At 46.7% G+C, this 24,562-nt stretch overlaps 1 protein-coding gene across 1 annotated transcript in view; it reads left to right on the forward strand.

Moving 5' to 3' along the window:
* Positions 1–12,056: 12,056 nt before the first annotated feature.
* The window catches only part of ATP6V0D1 (ATPase H+ transporting V0 subunit d1), a 138,354-nt gene continuing 125,848 nt past the window's right edge, over positions 12,057–24,562 (forward strand). Inside the window, exon 1 of the mRNA XM_077288191.1 lies at positions 12,057–12,337. Coding sequence (XP_077144306.1) covers positions 12,208–12,337 — 130 coding nt within the window. The 5' untranslated portion in view covers positions 12,057–12,207. The remainder of the gene's footprint in view (positions 12,338–24,562) is intronic.

Below are 24,562 nucleotides of genomic sequence, written 5' to 3' on the forward strand. Positions count from 1 at the left end.
GGACAGAGAAATAGGGGGATTCGGGGACCCTATCATACTCACCCGGTGTCCCCGGGTCCTCCTGCGTCTCCTCTTGCCGAGAGACGAGTTGGGGCTAAAATTAGGGTTAGGGCTAGGGTTGGGGCTAAATTTAGGGTTAGGGTTGGGGCTAAATTTAGGGTTAGGGCTAGGGTTAGGGTTAGGCTACTTTCACACTAGCGTTTTTTGGCTTCCGTCGCAATGCATCGTTGGAGAAAAAACGCATCCTGCAAAAGTGCTTGCAGGATGCGTTTTTTCTCCATTGACTTGCATTAGCGACACATTGCCACATGTCGTGCTTTGGCGGACCGTCAGCACAAAAAAACGCTACATGTAACTTTTTTTGTGCGACGTGTCTGCCATTTCCGACCGCGCATGCGTGGCCGGAACTCCGCCCCCGCCTCCCCGCACCTCACAATGGGGCAGCGGATGCGTTGAAAAAACAGCATCCGCTGCACCCGTTGTGCGGCGCTTACAACGCTAGCGTCGGTACGTCGGCCCGACACACTGCGATGGGCCGAGTACGACGCTAGTGTGCAAGTAGCCTTAGGCTTCTTTCACACTTGCGTCGGTACGGGGCAGTCGCAATGCGTTGGCCCGACGTACCGACGCACGTTGTGAAAATTGTGCACAACGTGGGCAGCGGATGCAGTTTTTCAACGCATCCGCTGCCCAGTCTATGTCCTGGGGAGGAGGGGGCAGAGTTACGGCCACGCATGCGTGGAAATGGCGGACGCGACGTACAAAAAAAAGGTTACATTGAACTTTTTTTGTGACGACGGTCCGCCAAAACACAACGGATCCAGTGCACGATGGACGCGACGTGCGGCCATCCGTCGGTAATACAAGTCTATGGGCAAAAAAAGGCATCCTGTGGGCACATTTGCAGGATCTGTTTTTTGTCCAAAACGACGGATTGCGACGGATGCCACACAACGCAAGTGTGAAAGTAGCCTTAGGGTTAGGGTTGGGGCTAAAGTTAGGGCTATCGTTAGGGTTAAATTTAGGGTTAGGGTTGGGGCTAAAGTTAGGGTTAGGGCTAGGGTTGGGGCTAAAATTAGGGTTAGGGTTGGGGCTAAAGTGTTGTGAACTATACCTTTTGGCTCCCTCTTGTGGTCACTAGTGATTTGGCACTTGGATTGTCTTTTACCAGGTTGGTACTCACCTGCTTCGTTAGACCATGGGTGTTGCTATTTAAACTTCCTGGATTCTCAGTCCAGTGCCTGGCATCGTTGTAATCAGTTCACTTCTGTTTGCTCCTGTCTTCAGGTCCTGGTTCTTTGCAAGATAAGCTAAGTCCTGCTTTCGTACTTTTGATCATTTGCATTGTTCTTATTTTTTGTCCAGCTTGTACAAAATGTGATTCCTGTTATCGCTGGAAGCTCTAGGGGGCTGATATTCTCCCCCCACACCGTCAGTCGGTTTGGGGGTCCTTGGATATTCAGCGTGGATATTTTGCAGGGTTTTTTGCTGACCATATAAGTCTTCTTTCTATATTCTGCTATTAGTCAGTGGGCCTCTCTTTGCTAAATCTAGTTCATTCTTACGTTTGTCTTTTCTTCTTACCTCACCGTTATTATTTGTTGGGGGCTTGTATTACTTTGGGGTCTTTTCTCTGGAGGCAAGAGAGGTCTTATTTTCCCTGATAGGGTTAGTTAGTTCTCCGGCTGGCGCGAGACATCTAGGATCAACGTAGGCACGTTCCCCGGCTGCTGTTAGTGTTTGCGCTAGGTTCAGGTATATGGTCAGCCTAGTTACCACTTCCCTATGAGCGAGTATTTATGTTTTGCAGACTTTGCGGTAATCTCTGAGGTCCCCTGCCATTGGGACCATAACAGTATGCCAAGCCAATAAATAGTTAATGCATTGCTGAAGTGGGATTAAAAGAAAAGAAGTTCTGAGGTTTTTTTTTTTTTTCTTCCTCCCCTTTATCTCTGAGTGGCTTGAAACTTTGCTGCAGACATGAATGTTCAGACCTTGATTACTAGTGTGGATCAGCTTGCTGCACGTGTGCAGGGCATTCAGGATTTTGTTGTTAGCAGTCCTATGTCAGAGCCTAAGATACCTATTCCTGAGCTGTTCTCTGGAGATTGATTTAAATTTAGGAATTTTAGGAATAATTGTAAATTGTTTCTATCTTTGAAACCTCGTTCGTCTGGAGATTCAGCTCAGCAAGTAAAAATTGTTATCTCCTTCTTGCGTGGCGACCCTCAGGATTGGGCTTTCTCGTTAGTGCCAGGAGATCCGGCATTGGCGGATGTTGATGCGTTTTTTCTGGCGCTCGGATTGCTTTATGAGGAGCCTAATCTTGAAATTCAGGCAGAAAAAGCTCTACTGGCCATCTCTCAGGGCCAGGATGAAGCTGAGGTGTACTGCCAAAAATTTCGGAAGTGGTCCGTGCTTACTCGATGGAATGAATGTGCTCTGGCCGCAAATTTCAGAAATGGCCTTTCTGAAGCCATTAAGAATGTGATGGTGGGTATTACAATTCCTACAAGTCTGAATGATTCTATGGCGCTGGCTATTCAGATTGATCGGCGTTTGCGGGAGCGCAAATCCGCTAAACCTCTGGCGGTGTTGTCTGAACAGACACCTGTCTCAATGCAATGTGATAGAATCCTGACTAGAACCGAACGACAAAATCATAGACGTCAGAATGGCCTGTGTTTTTACTGTGGTGATTCTACACATGTTATATCAGCATGCTCTAAACGCCTAACCAAGGTTGTCAGTCCTGTCACCATTGGTAATTTGCAGCCTAAATTTATTTTGTCTGTGAGTTTAATTTGTTCATTGTCTTCCTACCCTGTTATGGCATTTGTGGATTCAGGTGCTGCCCTGAGTCTTATGGACTTGTCGTTTGCCAAACGCTGCGGTTTTGTCCTGGAGCCTTTAAAAGTTCCGATTCCTCTCAGAGGAATTGATGCTACGCCACTGGCGGAAAATAAACCGCAGTATTGGACACAAGTGACCATGTGCATGACTCCTGAACATCGGGAGGTGATTCGTTTTCTTGTTCTGCATAAAATGAATGATTTGGTCGTTTTAGGTCTGCCATGGTTACAGACCCATAATCCTGTTTTGGATTGGAAGGCTATGTCTGTGTCAAGTTGGGGTTGTCAGGGAATTCATTGCGATTCTCCGCCGGTGTCTATTGCTACTTCTATTCCTTCAGAAGTTCCTGAGTATTTGTGTGACTATCAGGATGTATTCAGTGAGTCCAGGTCCAGTGCTCTTCCTCCTCATAGGGACTGTGACTGCGCTATAGATTTGATTCCTGGCAGTAAATTTCCTAAGGGACGATTATTTAATTTGTCTGTACCCGAGCATGCCGCGATGCGTTCTTATGTCAAGGAATCTTTGGAGAAGGGGCATATTCGTCCATCCTCTTCCCCTCTCGGTGCGGGATTCTTTTTTGTGGCCAAGAAAGACGGGTCTTTGAGACCTTGTATAGACTATCGGCTTCTGAATAAAATCACTGTTGAGTTTCAGTATCCTTTGCCACTATTGTCAGACTTGTTTGCTCGGATTAAGGGTGCCAAGTGGTTCACCAAGATAGATCTTCGTGGGGCGTACAACCTTGTGCGCATTAGGCAGGGAGATGAATGGAAAACTGCATTCAATACGCCCGAAGGTCATTTTGAATACTTGGTGATGCCCTTTGGGCTCTCTAATGCCCCTTCAGTGTTTCAGTCCTTTATGCATGATATCTTCCGGAAGTATCTGGATAAATTTTTGATTGTGTATCTGGATGATATTCTAGTTTTCTCGGATGATTGGGATTCTCATGTAAAGCAGGTCAGGATGGTGTTTCAGGTTTTGCGTGATAACGCTTTGTTTGTGAAGGGCTCAAAGTGTCTCTTTGGAGTGCAGAAGGTTTCCTTTTTGGGTTTTATTTTCTCCCCTTCTGCTGTGGAGATGGACCCAGTCAAGGTCCGAGCTATTCATGATTGGACTCAGCCCACGTCTGTTAAGAGTCTTCAGAAGTTCTTGGGGTTTGCTAATTTCTACCGTCGCTTTATCGCTAATTTTTCTAGCATTGTTAAACCTTTGACGGATATGACCAAGAAAGGTTCTGATGTGGCTAATTGGGCTCCTGCAGCCGTAGAGGCCTTCCAGGAGCTGAAGCGCCGGTTTACTTCGGTGCCTGTTTTTTGCCAGCCTGATGTCTCACTTCCCTTTCAGGTTGAAGTGGATGCTTCTGAGATTGGTGCTGGGGCTGTTTTGTCGCAGAGAGGCTCTGGTTGCTCTGTGATGAGACCATGTGCTTTTTTCTCTAGGAAGTTTTCGCCTGCTGAGCGGAACTATGATGTTGGTAATCGGGAGTTGTTGGCCATGAAGTGGGCATTTGAGGAGTGGCGTCATTGGCTCGAGGGTGCTAAGCATCATGTGGTGGTCTTGACTGATCACAAAAATCTGATGTATCTCGAGTCTGCTAAGCGCCTGAATCCTAGACAGGCTCGTTGGTCATTGTTTTTCTCTCGTTTTGACTTTGTGGTCTCGTACCTGCCTGGTTCGAAGAATGTTAAGGCTGATGCTCTTTCTAGGAGCTTTGTGCCTGACTCTCCTGGAGTCTCGGAGCCGGCTGGTATTCTTAAAGAGGGAGTAATCGTGTCGGCCATATCTCCTGATTTGCGACGTGTGTTGCAGAGATTTCAGGCTGGTAGACCTGACTCTTGTCCACCCGACAGACTGTTTGTTCCTGATAAATGGACCAGCAAAGTCATTTCCGAGGTTCATTCCTCGGTGTTGGCAGGGAATCCGGGAATTTTTGGTACCCGAGATTTGGTGGCTAGGTCCTTTTGGTGGCCTTCCTTGTCACGGGATGTGCGGTCATTTGTGCAGTCCTGTGGGACTTGTGCTCAGGCTAAGCCTTGTTGTTCTCGTGCTAGCGGGTTGCTTCTGCCCTTGCCCGTCCCGAAGAGGCCTTGGACACACATTTCCATGGATTTCATTTCTGATCTTCCGGTGTCTCAAGGAATGTCTGTCATTTGGGTGGTGTGTGATCGTTTTTCCAAGATGGTCCATTTAGTACCCTTGCCTAAGTTGCCTTCCTCTTCCGATCTGGTTCCTTTGTTTTTTCAGAATGTGGTTCGGTTACACGGCATTCCGGAGAATATCGTGTCCGACAGAGGATCCCAGTTTGTGTCCAGATTCTGGCGATCTTTTTGTGCTAAAATGGGCATTGATTTGTCGTTTTCATCTGCCTTCCATCCTCAGACTAATGGTCAAACGGAGCGAACTAATCAGACACTGGAGGCTTATTTGAGATGTTTTGTTTCTGCGGACCAGGATGATTGGGTGACCTTCTTGCCATTGGCGGAGTTTGCTCTTAATAATCGGGCTAGTTCCGCTACTTTGGTTTCGCCATTCTTCTGCAACTCTGGTTTTCATCCTCGTTTCTCCTCGGGTCATGTTGAGTCTTCTGACTGTCCTGGGGTGGATTCCGTGGTGGATAGGTTGCAGCGGATTTGGAATCATGTGGTGGACAACTTGAAGTTGTCACAGGAGAAGGCTCAGCGTTTTGCCAACCGCCGCCGCGGTGTGGGCCCCCGACTTCGTGTTGGGGATTTGGTTTGGTTGTCTTCTCGGTATGTCCCTCTGAAGGTTTCCTCTCCTAAGTTTAAGCCTCGCTTTATTGGTCCTTATAAAATTTTGGAAGTTCTTAACCCGGTTTCTTTTCGTTTGGATCTTCCGGTGTCGTTTGCCATTCACAACGTGTTCCATAGGTCTTTGTTGCGGCGGTACGTTGTGCCTGTGGTTCCTGCTGTTGAGCCTCCTGCTCCGGTGTTGGTTGAGGGCGAGTTGGAGTACGTAGTGGAGAAGATCTTGGATTCTCGTCTCTCTAGACGGAGGCTTCAGTATTTGGTCAAATGGAAGGGCTATGGTCAGGAGGATAATTCCTGGGTGGCTGCCTCTGATGTTCATGCGGCCGATTTGGTTCGTGCCTTCCACGCTGCTCATCCTGGTCGCCCTGGTGGTTTTGGTGAGGGTTCGGTGACCCCTCCTTAAAGGGGGGGTACTGTTGTGAACTATACCTTTTGGCTCCCTCTTGTGGTCACTAGTGATTTGGCACTTGGATTGTCTTTTACCAGGTTGGTACTCATCTGCTTCGTTAGACCATGGGTGTTGCTATTTAAACTTCCTGGATTCTCAGTCCAGTGCCTTGCATCGTTGTAATCAGTTCACTTCTGTTTGCTCCTGTCTTCAGGTCCTGGTTCTTTGCAAGATAAGCTAAGTCCTGCTTTCGTACTTTTGATCATTTGCATTGTTCTTATTTTTTGTCCAGCTTGTACAAAATGTGATTCCTGTTATCGCTGGAAGCTCTAGGGGGCTGATATTCTCCCCCCACACCGTCAGTCGGTTTGGGGGTCCTTGGATATTCAGCGTGGATATTTTGCAGGGTTTTTTGGTGACCATATAAGTCTTCTTTCTACACTCACTGGCACTGGCCACTTTATTAGGTACACCTGTCCAACTTCTTGTTAACACTTAATTTCTAATCAGCCAATCACATGGCGGCAACTCAGTGCATTTAGGCATGTAGACATGGTCAAGACAATCTCCTGCAGTTCAAACCGAGCATCAGTATGGGGAAGAAAGGTGATTTGAGTGCCTTTGAACGTGGCATGGTTGTTGGTGGCAGAAGGGCTGGTCTGAGTATTTCAGAAACTGCTGATCTACTGGGATTTTCACGCACAACCATCTCTAGGGTTTACAGAGAATGGTCCGAAAAAGAAAAAAAATCCAGTGAGCGGCAGTTCTGTGGGCGGAAATGCCTTGTTGATGCCAGAGGTCAGAGGAGAATGGGCAGACTGGTTCGAGCTGATAGAAAGGCAACAGTGACTCAAATCGCCACCCGTTACAACCAAGGTAGGCCTAAGAGCATCTCTGAACGCACAGTGCGTCGAACTTTGAGGCAGATGGGCTACAGCAGCAGAAGACCACACCGGGTACCACTCCTTTCAGCTAAGAACAGGAAACTGAGGCTACAATTTGTACAAGCTCATCGAAATTGGACAGTAGAAGATTGGAAAAACGTTGCTTGGTCTGATGAGTCTCGATTTCTGCTGCGACATTCGGATGGTAGGGTCAGAATTTGGCGTAAACAACATGAAAGCATGGATCCATCCTGCCTTGTATGGAGCATCTTTGGGATGTGCAGCCGACAAATCTGCGGCAACTGTGTGATGCCATCATGTCAATATGGACCAAAATCTCTGAGGAATGCTTCCAGCACCTTGTTGAATCTATGCCACGAAGAATTGAGGCAGTTCTGAAGGCAAAAGGGGGTCCAACCCGTTACTAACATGGTGTACCTAATAAAGTGGCCGGTGAGTGTATATTCTGCTATTAGTCAGTGGGCCTCTCTTTGCTAAATCTAGTTCATTCTTACGTTTGTCTTTTCTTCTTACCTCACCGTTATTATTTGTTGGGGGCTTGTATTACTTTGGGGTCTTTTCTCTGGAGGCAAGACAGGTCTTATTTTCCCTGATAGGGTTAGTTAGTTCTCCGGCTGGCGCGAGACGTCTAGGATCAACGTAGGCACGTTCCCCGGCTGCTGTTAGTGTTTGTGCTAGGTTCAGGTATATGGTCAGCCTAGTTACCACTTCCCTATGAGCGAGTATTTATGTTTTGCAGACTTTGCGGTAATCTCTGAAGTCCCCTGCCATTGGGACCATAACACTAAAGTTATGGTTAGGGTTGGGGCTAAAGTTAGGGTTAGGGTTGGGGCTAAAGTTAGGGTTAGAGTTGGGATTAGGGTTAGGGTTTGGATTAGGGTTGGTATTAGGGTTACGTTTGGGATTAGGGTTGGGATTAGGGTTACGTTTGGGATTAGGGTTGGGATTAGGGTTACATTTGGGATTAGGGTTGGGATTAGGGTTAGGGTTGGGATTAGGGTTAAGGTTAGGGTTGGGATTAGGGTTAGGGGTGTATTGGGATTAGGGTTAGGTTTGAGGTTAGGGTTGAGGTTAGGGTTAGGGGTGTGTTGGATTTAGGTGTTTTGATTAGGGTTTTGGTTAGGGTTGAGTGTTATGACCCCAATGGCGAGGGTCTCAGAGAAATAGGTAAGTCTGCGAAGTACAAAAATCCAGCTCATAGGGCAGTGGTAACTGGGTTGACCATATATCTACTCCTAACGCCAACACTAGAAGTAGCCGGGGAACATGCCTACGTTGGTCGCTAGATGTCTCGCGCCAGCCGGAGAACTAACTACCCCTAGAAGAGGAAAACAAAGACCTCTCTTGCCTCCAGAGAAAGGACCCCAAAAGTAGGATACAAGCCCCCCACAAATAATAACGGTGAGGTAAGAGGAAATGACAAACATAGAAATGAACTAGGTTTAGCAAAGAGAGGCCCGCTTACTAATAGCAGAATGTAGTAAGATAACTTATATGGTCAACAAAAACCCTATCAAACATCCACGCTGGAAATTCAAGAACCCCCGAACCGTCTAACGGCCCGGGGGGAGAACACCAGCTCCCTAGAGCTTCCAGCAAGGACAGGATACAGATTAAGTACAAGCTGGACAAAAATGCAAACAAAAACAAATAGCAAAAAGCAAGAAAGCAGACTTAGCTTAATCTAGCAGGAACCAGGATCAGTAGACAAGAGCACAACAGATTAGCTCTGATTACAACGTTGCCAGGCATTGAACTGAAGGTCCAGGGAGCTTATATAGCAACACCCCTGAACTAACGGCCCAGGTGAGCATACAAGGGATGACTGACATACCCAGAGTCAAATCACAAGTAACCACTAGAGGGAGCCAAAAAGCAAATTCACAACAGTTGAGATTAGGGCTGTTTTGGGGTTAGGGTTGTGATTATCGTTAGGGTTGTGATTAGGATTATGGATCGTGTTGAGATTAGGGTTAGGGGTGTGTTGGAGTTAGGGTTGGAGTTAGAATTGTGGGGTTTCCACTGTTTAGGTACATCAGGGGGTCTCCAAACACGACAGCCAATTTTGCGCTAAAAAAGTCAAATGGTGCTCCCTCCCTTCTGAACTCTGCCGTGCGCCCAAACAGTGGTTTACCCGCACATATGGGGTACCAGCATACTCAGGACAAATTGGAGAACAAATATTGGCGTCCAATTTCTCTTGTTACCCTTGTGAAAATAAAAACTTGGGGGCTAAAAAAATCTTTTTTTGTGGAAAAAAAAATATTTTCTATTTTCAGTACTCTGCATTATAAACTTCTGTGAAGCACCTGGGCATTCAAAGTTCTCACCACATATCTAGATAAGTTCCTTGGGGGGTCTAGTTTCCAAAATGGGGTCACTTGTGGGGGGTTTCTACTGTTTAGGTACATCAGTGGCTCTGCAAACGCAACATAACGCCCGCAGACCATTCTATCAAAAGCCTGCATTCCAAAATGGCGCTCCTTCCCTTCCGAGCTCTGCCGTGTGCTCAGTGGTTTATCCCCACATATTGGGTACCAGCATACTCAGGACAAATTGGACAACAACTTTTGGGGTCCAATTTCTCTTGTTACCCTTGTGAAAATAAAAATTTGGGGGCTAAAAAATCTTTTTTGTGGGAAAAAAATATATTTTTTATTTTCACTACTCTGCATTATAAACTTCTGTGAAGCACTTGGGCATTCAAAGTTCTCACCACATATCTAGATAAGTTCCTTGGGGGGTCTATTTTCCAAAATGGGGTCACTTGTTGGGGGTTTCTACTGTTTAGGTACATTAGGGGTCTGCAAACGCAACATAACGCCCGCAGACAATTCTATCAAAGTCTGCATTCCAAAACGGCGCTCCTTCCCTTCCAAGCTCAGCCATGCGCCCAAACAGTGGTTTACCCCCACATATGGGGTACCAGCATACTCAGGACAAATTGGACAACAACTTTTGGGGTCCAATTTCTCTTGTTACCCTTGTGAAAATAAAAACTTGGGGGCTAAAAAATCTTTTTTGTTAAAAAAAAAAATATTTTTTATTTTCACGACTCTGCATTATAAACTTCTGTGATGCACTTGGGCATTCAAAGTTCTCACTACACATCTAGATAAGTTCCATGGGGGGTCTAGTTTCCAAAATGGGGTCACTTTTGGGGGGTTTCTACTGTTTAGGCACATCAGGGGCTCTCCAAACGCGACATGGCGTCCGATCTCAATTCCAGTCAATTTTGCATTGAAAAGTCAAATGGCGCTCCTTTGCTTCCGAGCTCAGCCATGCGCCCAAACAGTGGTTTACCCCCACATATGGGGTGTCGGCGTACTCAGGACAAATTGTACAACAACTTCTGGGGTCCATTTTCTCCTGTTACCCTTGGTAAAATAAAAATTTGGAGGCAAAAAGATCATTTTTGTAGAAAAAATGCGATTTTTTTATTTTCACGGCTCTACGTTATAAACTTCTGTGAAGCACCTGGGGGTTTAAAGTGCTCACCACACATCTAGATAAGTTCCTTAAGGGGTCTAGTTTCCAAAATGTTATCACTTGTGGGGGGTTTCCACAGTTTAGGCACATCAGGGGCTCTCCAAACGCGACATGGCATCCGATCTCAATTCCAGCCAATTCTGCATTGAAAAAGTCAAACGGTGCTCCTTCACTTCCAAGCTCTGCGGTGCGCCCAAAGAGTGGTTTACCTCCACATATGGGGTATCGACGTACTCAGGAGAAATTGCACAACAACTTTTGTGGTCTATTTTCTCCTGTTACCCTTGTTTAAATAAGAATTTGTGGGCGAAAAAATCATTTTTGTGAAAACAAATGCGATTTTTTATTTTCACGGCTCTACGTTATAAACGTCTGTGAAGCACTTGGGGGTTCAAAGTGCTCACCACACATCTAGATAAGTTCCTTAGGGGGTCTAGTTTCCAAAATGGTGTCACTTGTGGGGGGGTTCCACTGTTTAGGCACATCAGGGGCTCTCCAAACGCGACATGGCGTCCGATCTCAATTCCAGCCAATTCTGCATTGAAACAGTCAAACGGTGCTCCTTCACTTCCAAGCTCTGCGGTGCGCCCAAACAGTGGTTTACCCCCTCATATGGGGTATCAGCGTACTCAGGAGAAATTGCACAACAAAAATTGTGGTTAAATTTCTGTTTTTACACTTGTGAAAATTTAAAAAAATGGTTCTGAAGTAAAATGTTTGCAAAAAAAGTTAAATGTTCATTTTTGCCTTCCACATTGTTTCAGTTCCTGTGAAGTACGTAAAGGGTTAATAAACTTCTTGAATGTGGTTTTGAGCACCTTGAGGGGCGCAGTTTTTAGAATGGTGTCACACTTGGTTATTTTCTATCATATAGACCCCTCAAAATGACTTCAAATGTGATGTGGTCCCTAAAAAAAACATGGTGTTGTAAAAATGATAAATCGCTGGTCAACTTTTAACCCTTAACTCCCTAACAAAAAAAAATGTTGTTTCCAAAATTGTGCTGATGTAAAGTAGACATGCGGGAAATGTTATTTATTAACTATTTTTCGTGACATATCTCTCTGATTTAAGGGCATAAAAATACAAAGTTTGAAAATTGCAAAATGTTAAAAATTTTCGCCATATTTCCATTTTTTTCATAAATAATCGCAAGTAATATCGAAGAAATGTTACCACTAACATGAAGTACAATATGTCACGAAAAAACAGTCTCTGAATCAGCGGGATCCGATAAAGCGTTCCAGAGTTATAACCTCATAAAGTGACACTGGTCAGAATTGTAAAAATTGGCTCGGTCATTAAGTACCAAATTGGCTCTGTCACTAAGGGGTTAATAATAATAATAATAATAAAAATATTATTAATAAATGAAAATACGTGTTCCTCTCTCGTCGTCTCATCCTTCACGATAGTGTCTGAACACACACATGCGACACAAGTAATCCCTGCCTGCGACAATTCAAGCCATAAGCAATGAAGCGCCCAGCTTTCGATACCCACAATCCCTTTCACTGTGCTTTCTAGATTTTCCTCCTGCGTCTCAAGCCTCGATTAGTCCGCGTCCCTAATAGGGTCATTCTCCCGACGTCACACCACAGCTAGTCCGCTGATTGGCTCTTCCTAATCACTCCCTCTTTCTCCACCATGACAGGAGATTCGTCATGTGACAAGTGGCGCTGAGCTCACGTGACTCCGCCCGTGTCCTGTCCTCGGGCCCTGGTAGCCGCTGTAGTGACGTCAGCCATCCTTCTGAACGGAGACCGATCTCTCCCTCAACGCCGCCATCGCCTCCGTCATGACGGCCTTCTCTGAGCTTTACTTCAATGTGGACAGCGGCTACCTGGAAGGCCTGGTCCGCGGATTCAAGGCCGGGATCCTGTCCCAGGGAGACTACCTGAACCTGGTGCAGTGTGAGACCCTGGAGGGTGAGTGATGTGCGGGAGGATTGCTGCTTCCGGTGTATGCTGCGGGGCAGTGACCGGCGGGCTGCCCATCATCCTGGTACCGGGCAGTCACCCGTTATGTGATCGGTGAGGGCATCAGCGTAATGTCAGCTCTCCTGCTGTGTACAGGGCCGTATCCTCCATCCTGCGTCCCATCATTGTCAGTTGGGGCGATAGCCCCCCATCAGGGTTGTCAGGTGGGGCGATAACCCCCATCAGGGCTGTCAGGTGGGGCGATAACCCCCATCAGGGCTGTCAGGTGGGGCGATAACCCCCATCAGGGCTGTCAGGTGGGGCGATAACCCCCATCAGGGCTGTCAGGTGGGGCGATAACCCCCATCAGGGCTGTCAGGTGGGGCGATAACCCCCATCAGGGCTGTCAGGTGGGGCGATAACCCCCATCAGGGCTGTCAGGTGGGGCGATAACCCCCATCAGGGCTGTCAGGTGGGGCGATAACCCCCATCAGGGCTGTCAGGTGGGGCGATAACCCCCATCAGGGCTGTCAGGTGGGGCGATAACCCCCATCAGGGCTGTCAGGCGGGGCGATTACCCCCATATCAGGGATGTCAGGCGGGGCGATTACCCCCATATCAGGGATGTCAGGCGGGGCGATTACCCCCATATCAGGGATGTCAGGCGGGGCGATTACCCCCTTATCAGGGATGTCAGGCGGGGCGATTACCCCCTTATCAGGGATGTCAGGCGGGGCGATTACCCCCCTATCGCGGTTGTAATTAACCCTTAAAGAGTTATTCTGGTTATCTGTTTTTAGGAGCTCTCCGCTCCTCTGCCTCTGGACTTCCTTGCTGGGGGGCCGCGCGCTCCTGAGGAATGATAGCTCAGACCAGGCTGAGCCCCTGGATCACGTCGCCCGCTCTCCAGTGCTGCTTGCAGAGGTAGTGTAGCCTCTGCAGCCACAGAGCATCGCTGGATCTAGTGACCTGATCACCGTCAGAGCAGCGCTTACAAGCTCTATGGTGCTGTACTCCCAGGCGCACGCTCCATGCAGAATGCAGCCGACCACCTCTGATGGATTTTTAGTAAGACTCGTTTGTTTTTACTTGCCAATTCTACACATTTCTGATTGAGAAAACTCTCTCTATGTCGAAATTGTGAATCCAGGAAATCCTCATTGTCTGGTGACTCAGGACATTGGTGAGAATGAAGCTGTGGACCAGGGTCAGAGTTGTCACTTGTAGATCATCGGTTTCTCTTTTCACCAGTGCAGGATAATCTACAGCGGGGCGGGGGGGGGGGGGGGGTTCATTTTACCGAAATGCCAAATATCAGGCTGATGCCTTCCCCATCCTCAACCAAAGCGGTATGATGTCCTTACAACTCTCCCCCCCATACGTATTGACTAGTGACCCTACACAGTTTCCTCCACAAAAAAAAGTTTGATACGAGTGTCTGCTTAGTGTGAGCCGATCCTCAGGTGAAAGAATCATAACACAGGTGAGGAGAAGATGGAGAACTTAATTCCTCCATTGTGTCAGTATGTGGAAATCAAACTGCACTCGGATGCCATCCAAGTGCAGTCCAGTGTTTTCCACTCACCCGTAGACTTGTATGGGTGAGTGTAAATCCGCTTTGTGTGCACAGCCCTATAGATTGACATTGGTCAGATAGCATTCGTCCGATTTATAAGCCCTGACAGAATGGTGGAAGAGGAGTGGTTGTCCAGACCTGTGTGTGCCCAGTTTAGGAATCACAGTCCTCTAGTGTTGATACTGGTGCTGATCCTGAACCATCTTACTTGCAGTCCTTCTTAGAGCTAATATTGTGCTTTGTTTCTATGTGATACATTCTGCATATAACCTAGGGACAACAGCTGGAGCAGGGAGAATGGCTGAGTACAGCCTCTAGGCAGAGCTTAGGGCTTTGCCATCCGTTGCTAAATACATATCTGCTGCAGGTGACCACATTTGTTTTTGTTCCAAAAGTCGACTATTGTACAAACGGTTTATTCTGCTTTGTGTAAAATTATGGTGGTTTAAATGTTTAAAAACCGCTTAGCCTGCTACAGGTGACCACATTGTTTTTTAATTAAAATAATTAGTTTCAATTAATCAAGGAAACTTGCTTTCCAGAGACCTAGCAATCAGAAAATGTGTAAGGGACAGGGAGGTGGAAGTGTTGATGATGTGCACAGACGGCGAGGACGTAGGACAGGTGCGACTGTACTTGTTGCTGGAGCATAAGCAGCTCTCCCATCCACGACACATAGCTTCTCGTCCCACTTTGCAGGGAGGCACGGTTCACCACTTCTGAAGCCACACCAGTGCGAACAGTTGGTTGGTGGGATAGCAGATAATGCTTGCAGCAGGCTTGCCAGCACCACCCAGTCTTCCACACGGTCCAGTCTCACCACCATTTAGTCTGGCTCACTTAATCCTCACCTTGATCCTCCTTCCTCCCACCATGTCACGTTCCAGGAGCCCAGTGATCCCACACTAGGTCACTCCGCGGAGCTCTTTACATCATCATTTCTTGATTCTGGCCTCTCACCTTGCATGTTCCAAGAGGGACAAGAAGGCATGTTGTTTAGTGATGCACAAAACTTAAAGCAACCACGGTCACAAGAAGATGATGGTGGGGAATGGCATATTTTGTCTAAGCAGGTAGGTAATGATCAGACACTGTTGACAATAAGTCAGCTTGTTGTTAAGTCACCAAGTCAGGAGGACCAGGGTTTGGCAGTGGAAGGCGAGAGGTGGTGGATGACTACATCAGTGACCCAACCTGGGAAGCTGGCATGCAGAGCGAGTCCAGCAGCGGAAAGGGTTAGGGATTGTCAGCACTGAATTAGGCAGGAATAGGTAGTGTGGTAACCAGAGGAACATGGTGGGAAACTGTTCCACAGAGCACCGACACTTGTGAATTTCCCCGTTAAAGAGTTGGGTGTTCCCCAGTCTGGGACTTTTTAAAAGAAAGTTCTGAAACGAAAAAAAAAGGTGATTTGCAACCTGTGCCATGTCAGGATCAGCAGGGGCTAGACCAGTACAAACCTAACCACCACCAGCATGATCAGGCAGATGTCATCTGCTGTCCATAACGCAGGCGGAGATGCCTCCTGCCCTGCAACTATCCTTGTACATTTTGTGGCACCATCATCAGGCACTTACAAATCCTTGTTTTCTATTCGCCACGACAGCACCCACTAGAGAGAGGGGATCCGCCCCTAGGAACAGGAAACCTACAGAGAGATAAACTGGCGGCCCCCCTCGCTCCTCAGTTGGTTTCCTGTTCCTAGATGCGATCCCTCAGAGAGAATCTCTGCAAGTTTAATGAAGAGGAAAGCTCGCCTGGACTGCCGCCTGTACATCTCTGCTGAGCGACAGGGGCTCCAGAGCGAGTATCAAAGACTGGGGAATGTTCCTGTTGGCTCCCCCCTCTTCTGGTCGCATTGGAATGGATGCTTGGTTGGCAACAGTCTCCCTGCTGGGACACGGTTGAAATGCTCCACCGCATGATCACAGGATTCCGGCGCAGGCAATAAGCCGGTAAGTGACCGCTGTATGGGGGCTGTAAAAGCAGCGCTTACCCCTCTGTATGATCCTGTCGTCGGGGATAGCGGTGCAGCCCGGATGGGGCTGGGTACTGAGTCCGGCAGGATGGCTGCAGGCGCCTTCCTCCTCAATAGCAGTGACTTCAGCCGCATGGAATGGAGGCGTGCGCACACGTGCGCAGTATGGTCGGCGTCCCGGAGGTAGATGTTTGAACTTCCGGGGGCGCAGGGGTCAGACTGGCGTTTCCTGTATGGACGCCATAGTATTCCTGTGCAGTGGATGCGGTGTCCTGACGGCGAGGCCCCCTAATGGAGAGGTAAAAAAATAAAAAAATGAGGGGTGTGTTTTTTGATCGGTAGCCTACACTATATAAGGCAGATTGGTGTACTAGGCAGTGCGCAAACATGTCGTCTCAGGAGGATATCGAGCGCCCACTGGAGGAGTTAATTCTACCTAGTGGTGATGCCAGGAAGAAAAGTAGTGGACACTAGAAAGTGAGTGACTCCACTGACAAATCAGTGAAAACGTCGTCCCGTTCTACACCCCAGGCCGATCAAACAACCTGGCAGCCAGTATATAATTAAATTTCCGGGTGAGTGTATAGACAGCTTCATAGAAGCTTATGGAAGTCTCTTCTGCTTGTGTTTTTGTAGGCAAAACGGACGGGAAAGTCTAAGCACAAGCAGTGTGCTATATGTACCGAGCCTCTACCTGACTCTTATATAAAGAAACTGTGTCAGAATTGTATAAAAAACACCTTGCAGCAGGAGGGTTCGGTCAAAATGAATGCGATACGTCTCATGATCCGAGAGGAGCTTCAGTCCTTAGGAGGTGGTCCGTCTATGGATATTGAGAGGAAAAGCAGGAGAGCACCCTCACCTAAAGCGGACACGTCAGCAGAAAGCGGGGAGATTGATTCTGACATCTCTCAGATTTCGGGTTCCTCGGATGGATTATGTCTGTTTTCCTACTGACAGTGTGAATAATTTAGTAAAGTCAGTAAGAAGCACAATGGGGTTATCAGAGTCTAAGGAACCTCAGATGCCGCAGGAGGTTATGTTCGCAGGTCTCTCTCAGCGGAAGGGTCATGTATTTCCTGTAAACCAGGCCATTAAAGACCTTGTCAAAAAGGAATGGAGTAAGGGACAAAAGGAGTTTGTGCCGGTATCATGTAAGAGGCGGTACCCCTTTGACGATGAGGACTTGGCCACCTGGGCTAAAAGTGCCTAAAGTTGATGCGGCTGTAGCATCCACGTCTCGCCGTTCCTCTTTACCTGTAGAGGATGCGGGCTCTTTGTCTGATCCTATGGACAGAAAATCGGACGCACTTTATAAAAAATATTGGGAAGCTTGTGTCACCGCATTTAAACCGGCAATCTCAGCCACGTGCACTAGCAGGTCTATGCTGGTTTCGCTGGAGCAGCTGGATCAAAACATCCAGAGTGGCGTATCCAGGGAAAAATTGCGTGCCTCTATTCCTTTGATTAAGGGGGCTGCGGCCTTTCTATCTGATGCTTCAATAGACTCGCTCCACTTGGCAGCCAGAACAGCTAACCTTACTAATGCAGCTCGTCGAGCGTTGTGGTTAAAGAACTGGAAGGGAGATGCCAAGTTGTGTGCCATACCCTGTCAGGGTGAGTATCTCTTTGGAGCTGTTCTGGATAATATACTCACTAAGGCGGGTGAGAGGAAAAAGGGCTTCACTAATCTCTTTATTCCTTCTTACAGAAGGGCGTTCAGGAAGCCACCATTTGGCAAGAAAAGAGACTTTAAGGACCGCTGGAGTAACAAGGAGTTCAGGCAAAAGGGAAATTTGTTTAATAAACGCCCCTTCAAACCAGCGGATAAATTCCGTTAATCCTATTCTACCGGTGGGAGGTAGATTACTAAGATTTATTAAACAATGGATGGAAATAACTGTTAATCCATGGGCCATAAATTTGATATCTTCAGGCCTCACCTTAGACTTTATCCGGACACCTCCGGATTCTTTCCTTCTGACTTCCTTAAGGCCCCGTCTCACATAGCGAGATCGCTAGCGAGATCGCTGCTGAGTCACAAGTTTTGTGACGCAACAGCGACCTCAGTAGCGATCTCGCTATGTGTGACACATACCAGCGATCAGGCCCCTGCTGCGAGATCGCTGGTCGTGTCGGAATGGCCTGGACCTTTTTTTGGTCGTTGAGGTCCCGCTGACATCGCTGAATCGGTGTGACACCGATCCAGCGATGTCTTCACTGGTAACCAGGGTAAACATCGGGTTACTAAGCACAGGGCCGCGCTTAGTAACCCGATGTTTACCCTGGTTACCAGCGTAAATGTAAAAAAAAACAAACAGTACATACTCACCATCTGTTGCCCGTCAGGTCCCTTGCCGTCTGCTTCCTGCTCTGACTGCCGCCGTAAAGTGAGAGCAGAGCACAGCAGTGACGTCACCGCTGCGCTCTGCTCTCAGTGTACGGCGGCACACAGTCAGAGCGGGAAGCAGACGGCAAGGGACCTGACGGGCAACAGATGGTGAGTATGTAGTGTTTGTTTTTTTTGGTAACCAGGGTAAACATCGGGTTACTAAGCGCGGCCCTGCGCTTAGTAACCCGATGTTTACCCTGGTTACCCGGGTGCTGCAGGGGGACTTCGGCATCGTTGAAGACAGTTTCAACGATGCCGAAGTCGTTCCCCTGATCGTTGGTCGCTGGAGAGAGCTGTCTGTGTGACAGCTCCCCAGCGACCACACAGCAACAAAACAGCGACGCTGCAGCGATCAGCATCGTTGTCTGTATCGCTGCAGCGTCGCTGTGTGAGACGGGGCCTTTAAAATCCAGGCCACAGCAAGAGGTACTTGAAATTGAAATTAAATCCCTCTTAACCAAACAGGTTTTAATAGAGGTCCCGTCATCTCAAATAGGGAGAGGATTTTACTCTCCCTTGTTTCTGATTACTATGCCTGATGGGTCTTTCAGAACTATAATTAATTTGAGGAAACTGAACACATTCATAAAACCCAAAACATTTAAAATGGAATCCATTCATTCGGCTATAAAATTTTTTATTTCCAAACTGTTACATGGTAGTACTGGATCTTAAGGATGCTTATTACCATCTTCCTATACACCAGTTACACCAGCAGTTTCTTCGGGTAGCACTTGTAATAGATGGTCAGGTTCGTCATCTACAATATAGAGCAATGCCGTTTGGCTTATCTATGGCTCCGAGGGTCTTTACTAAATTGTTATTAGAAGTAATGTCCTTTCTACGGTTAAAAGACACACTGGTCATTCCGTATCTAGATGACCTGCTGATTGTAGGTAAAACCCCCCTCCAGTGTGAGCAAAGGTTGTAGAAAGTTGTGTTGTCTTTGCAAACACTTGGCTGGATTGTCAATTGGGAAAAATCCAGACTCCAACCTGTAACATGTCAAAAATTCCTTGGGCTCCTTCTAGATTCAGTCGACCAGATATGTTGGCTTCCTGAGGATAAGAAGGCCTCCATAATTGATAAAGTGAACTTAGCGATCGAAAAACACAGTATGTCATTAAGGAGTGCCATGTCCTTGCTAGGTTCACTGACTTCATGTATTCCTGCGGTTCAGTGGGCACAATTTCACACGAGACAACTTCAGAAATTTGTGTTAGAGGAGGAAATTAAAAAGCGTGGACATTTGAATCAAACAGTTGTGTTAACTTTAGAGGTGGTACACTCCCTTACATGGTGGTTGGATTGGGAAAATCTTTCGAGAGGAGTTCTATGGGTGATCACTCCTTCAAGCATAGTGACCACAGATGCTAGTCCTGAAGGCTGGGGGGCACATTTTCAGGATCAGATGGTTCAGGGTCTTTGGTCCAGATCAGAATCTAATAATTCCTCTAATGTTAAAGAATTAAGAGCTATATATTATTCCCTACTCCACTTTCTTCCTCAGCTGCGAGGCTCTCACACAAGGGTCCTCTCCGACAACACCACTGCGGTAGCCTATCTAAACCATCAAGGAGGTACACGGTCGGACACTCTCATGGAGGTTACATCAGACATAATGAAATTAGCCGAAAGTCATCTATTATCCTTGTCAGCGTTACACATCAGAGGCATAGACAATTTTTGTGCCGATTTCCTCAGCCGTCACACCCTTCATCAAGGAGAATGCTCAACAGGAGGATTTTCAGATTAATAACAGCCCGATGGGGCATACCTCAAATAGACTTGTTTTCAACAAGATCCAACCGTCAGGTCAAAGCGTTTGCCTCTCTATGCAGACAGGACAATCCGGACATATTCGATGCCCTTCAGGTGCCATGGACATTCAGCCTGGCTTATGCTTTTCCCCATGGAATCTATTGCCCATGGTTATATGAAAAGTAAGGGAGGAAGGGGCAAGAGTTCTGTTGATAGCCCCATTCTGGCACAAGAGGCCATGGTTTTCGTGGCTCAGGGCAATGTCAATTACAGACCCTTGGATTCTGCCTCAGACCAAGGACCTGCTCTCTCGGGGACCATTCCTCCATCCTCAGGTAAAGGGCATGAACTTGACTGTCTGGAATTTGAGAGGCAGTTACTAAATCTTAGAGGATTTTCTAGAGGGCTAATAGATACCCTCATGAGGAGTAGAAAGCCTTCTACTACCAGAATTTATGTTAGAATCTGGAGAAAATTTCTTGAATTCCATACCGCACAACTTTCTTCTGAAGTTCCCATATTCTCAATACTAGAGTTTTTACAGAGGGGTCTGGAGTTAGGGCTCTCTGTAAGCACTCTGAAGGTTCAGATTTCAGCTCTAGGAGCTCTCTTTAATTATGATGTTGTAGGCGATAGGTGGATATCCCGTTTTGTATAGGCATGTGAGCGATCAAAACCAATCAATATACCGCAGGTCCCTCAGTGGGATCTAACTCTAGTCCTAGATGCGTTAACACAGAGCCTCTTCATACAGCCTCATTGAAAAATGTTTCATTAAAGACAGTATTGTTGGTAGCATTAGTATCTGCTAGGAGAGTGAGCGATCTCCAGGCCTTATCGATAGATCCTCCATTTTTATCTGTAACTTCTGACAGAATAATTTTGAAAACGGACCCGTCCTACCTTCCTAAAGTAGCCACTAGTTTTCATAGATCCCAGGAGATCTTCCTACCTACCTTTTTATAGAGACCACTCAACTCCAGAAGAAGTGAGACTTCATACCCTAGATGTTAAAAGGACTGTTCTGGCCTATTTAGGCTAGTTTCACATTTGCGTTTAAAAACGCAGCGTTTTTAACGCAAACGCATGTGGTGAAAAAACGCATGTAAACGCGTGCAAACGCTGCGTTTTTTAGACGCATGCGTTTTTGCATGCAGAAAAAAAAATGCGGCGTTTTGCCGCGTTTACATGCGTTTTTCCTGGGTTTGCGTTTTTGAAACGCATGCTGAGAAGTGTGTGACAGCTGCCAATCATCAAAATCAACAAGAAAACCCACTATAAATAGAAATAGGTAGGGTTAGGGGTAGGGTTAGGATCCCTAGGGTTAGGGTTAGGGTTTGGATCCCTTTATCACCTTGATGGTGGGGGGTGGCTTATAAGTGTGTATTCTTGTTTTTTTTCTATAAAAACGCATGCGTTTTTAACGCAAACGCATGTGCTTAAAAACGCATGCGTTGACATAGACAGCAATACGTTTTTTTGCCGCAAAAAAACGCCTCTAGAAATTACTACATGTTGCATTTCTGCAACCAAACGCAAGCATGGAAAAAACGCATGCGTTGTCAAACGCGGCAAAACGCATGCAAAAAAACCCGCATGCGTTTTTAATGTTAAACATAGGAGAAAAAAAACGCATGTGTTTTTTTGCGGAAAAACGCAGTGGCAAAAAACACAAATGTGAAACCAGCCTTAGAGGACTAGGGACTGGAGGAAGAGTAGGGCTCTCTTTGTGTCTTTCCAGGGTAAAAACAAGGGATCCAGAGTCACAAAGAATACGTTATCATGCTGGATCAGAGATGCCATACTCTTGGCATATCAAGCTAAAGGAAGAGATCCACCACTGCGTGTAGGAGCACACTCTACAAGAGCCTTGTCGACTTCCTGGGCAGAGAAGGCGAACGTGCCAATAGACCTTATATGTAAGGCCGCAACCTGGTCTTCACCTAATACTTTCTATAAACACTTTAGATTAGACCTATCTTCCGCCTCTGATCTAACCTTTGGGATATCGGTCCTTGACTCAGTAAACCCACCCAATCTATAGTCTCTGTAAATCTCTCTAGTGGGTGCTGTCGTGGCGAATAGAAAATACCGGATTACTTACCGGTAATGCTCTTTTATAGAGCCCACTACAGCACCCATTCACATCCCTCCCTTTTTTATAGTAGCACGTGGTGCCGTTGTGCTGAGGTGTAAATAATAGAACAATATAGTATAAGATTGTAAATATGTACATATACCTGAGCCTATTAACTAAAACCTGGCGGCGGTTCCTCCTATTCTCTGTAATACAACTGAGGAGCGAGGGGGGGCGCCCCTTTTATCTCTCTGTAGGTTTCCTGTTCTAGGGGCGGATCCCCTCTCTCTAGTGGGTGCTGTCGTGGGCTCTATAAAAGAGCATTACCTGTAAGTAATCCGGTATTTCAGCACAGCTTTCAACTATCCCTATCCCAGGCTTGGAACAAAAAAGAACGTTCCCAGTTACCCACCCACAGGCCCAAATGCTAAACGGGCACTTTCCAGGCTGCTTACCATGGAAGTGTTGCCGTTTCGACTTGTAGGCATGGAGGATTTCCTGTGTCTCATGGCCAGCCGCCAATATTTATCCCGGTATGGTGTCCCCGCCTTATAGCAGCACATGTCCAGAAACATCATCGGTGCCCTTGCCAACGCATCTTCTGGGATTGTCCACTCAACAACCAGCACGTGGACAAGTGCACTAGGTGAACATTGTGGAGACCCACCCTGGCTAGGCACATGTGCTACCGGTGCCAAGGCCTGCTGGCCCTACTTTTCTCAGGGATTCCTCCCCCTCCTACACCAGTTCTTCCACTCCTCATCTTCCATCTCCGATTTGTTATCTCAGATCAGGTCATCCACATCAACCGGAAGCTTTAAGCTCTGAAGCACTACCTCAGCGAAGCGGCAACAGGCTCTGCTGAAGTTAATTTGTCTAGGAGACAAACTGCACACCGCAGCAAAGTTATTGAAAGGAATAACAGATGAGACAGATCTGTGGCTCTCATCCCTAACACGACAACCAGCCATGGTCATGTGTGATAATTGCCGTAACCTGGTGTCGTCTGTGAATCTTGGCAAGCTCACACACGGTACCGTGTTTGGCCCATGTGCTCAACTTGGTAGTTCAGCGGTTTCTGAAAACTTACCCAGATTTGCCAGCATTACTGGTCAAGGTACGCCATGTAAGTACCCCTTTCTGCAAGTCCACTACAATTGCAGTGCTGCAGCAGTGCATGCAATTGCCAGCTCGCCGACTGGTGTGCGACATCACCACGCTGGAACTCAACATTGCACATGCTGGCAAGGCTTTGCGAGCAGCAGAGGCCTATTGTGGAATACCAGCTCCAACATGCTTGTTTGTACTCTGATCAGCCTCCACACATAACAGCTGAACAGTGGTCATGGATGTCTGACATTTGCGCAGTTCTCCAAGACTTTGAGGACTCCACAAGGATGGTGAGCGGCGATGATGCCATAATCAGTGCAACTATCCTGCTTCTGTGCCTACTTAAACAGTAGCTGCTGACAAATATGAAGCTTTGCATGTGGAACATGTGGAGATGGAGGAAGACATGAGACGGGGAGATACTACCCAGCCAACCCTCATCTCATTTGCTCAGCCTGGATTGGGTAACAATGAGGAGGTGGAAGAGGAGAAACAGGAGCTGTTTGCTAGCGCAACAGAAGCTAGTACCCACACAAGCTTCGTCCCTTCTCTCCTACGTGGATGTGCTGAGGAGGGGAATGAGGAGGATATGTAGAGTCATTATCATCAGTCATGACAGCAGCACATATCTTCAGTATTTGAATGAGGCCCTCTCCAGTTGTTGCCTTCACTGGTGTATGGATGATTGGATTACCCTCTTTGTTTTTTTTGTTTTTTCTGGCTTTGCACTGTGTGCATAGCCTTTGTGAGTGTAGAAGAACCACAACTATACTTTTCTTAATATTTGAATGTGGCATTCTAGTTGGTGTCTTCAAGGTTGCATAGATGACCCTGCTTGTAATGTTTGGTAGGCTTTGCACTGTGTGTAGAGCCTTTATGAATGAAGGCGTACCACTACATGACTATTTGAACAGATTGTGTACGAGTCCCTCTTCCATCAAATTTTTGGCGGTTCTTGCTTCCTTCATAAATGAAAAAGAAATTTCCAAATTTTTTTTTTTTTTTATAAAAATGTAACCACTTTCAGCTCCCAAGCCAGTTTTCACCTTCATGACCAGGCCAAATTTTGCAATTTTGATCAGTGCTACTTTATCATGTAAAATTTATTTGATATGACTTGCATTTATTTGTTAAAAAAATGAAAATTTTGCAAATCTCAATATTTTAATTTTATGCCCTTAAATTTGTTACAACGCAGAAAGTAGTTAATATGTCTACTTTATATCAGCACAATTTTTGTAACATAATTTTGCTTTGTTAGAAGTTATGAGTTAAAAGTTGACCAGCAATTTCTCCTTTTTACAACAAAATTTACAAAACCATTATTTTTTAAGGACCAC

This window comes from Ranitomeya variabilis, chromosome 2 (genome assembly GCF_051348905.1).
Source record: "Ranitomeya variabilis isolate aRanVar5 chromosome 2, aRanVar5.hap1, whole genome shotgun sequence".
In the NCBI taxonomy this organism is placed as follows: Eukaryota; Metazoa; Chordata; class Amphibia; order Anura; family Dendrobatidae; genus Ranitomeya; species Ranitomeya variabilis.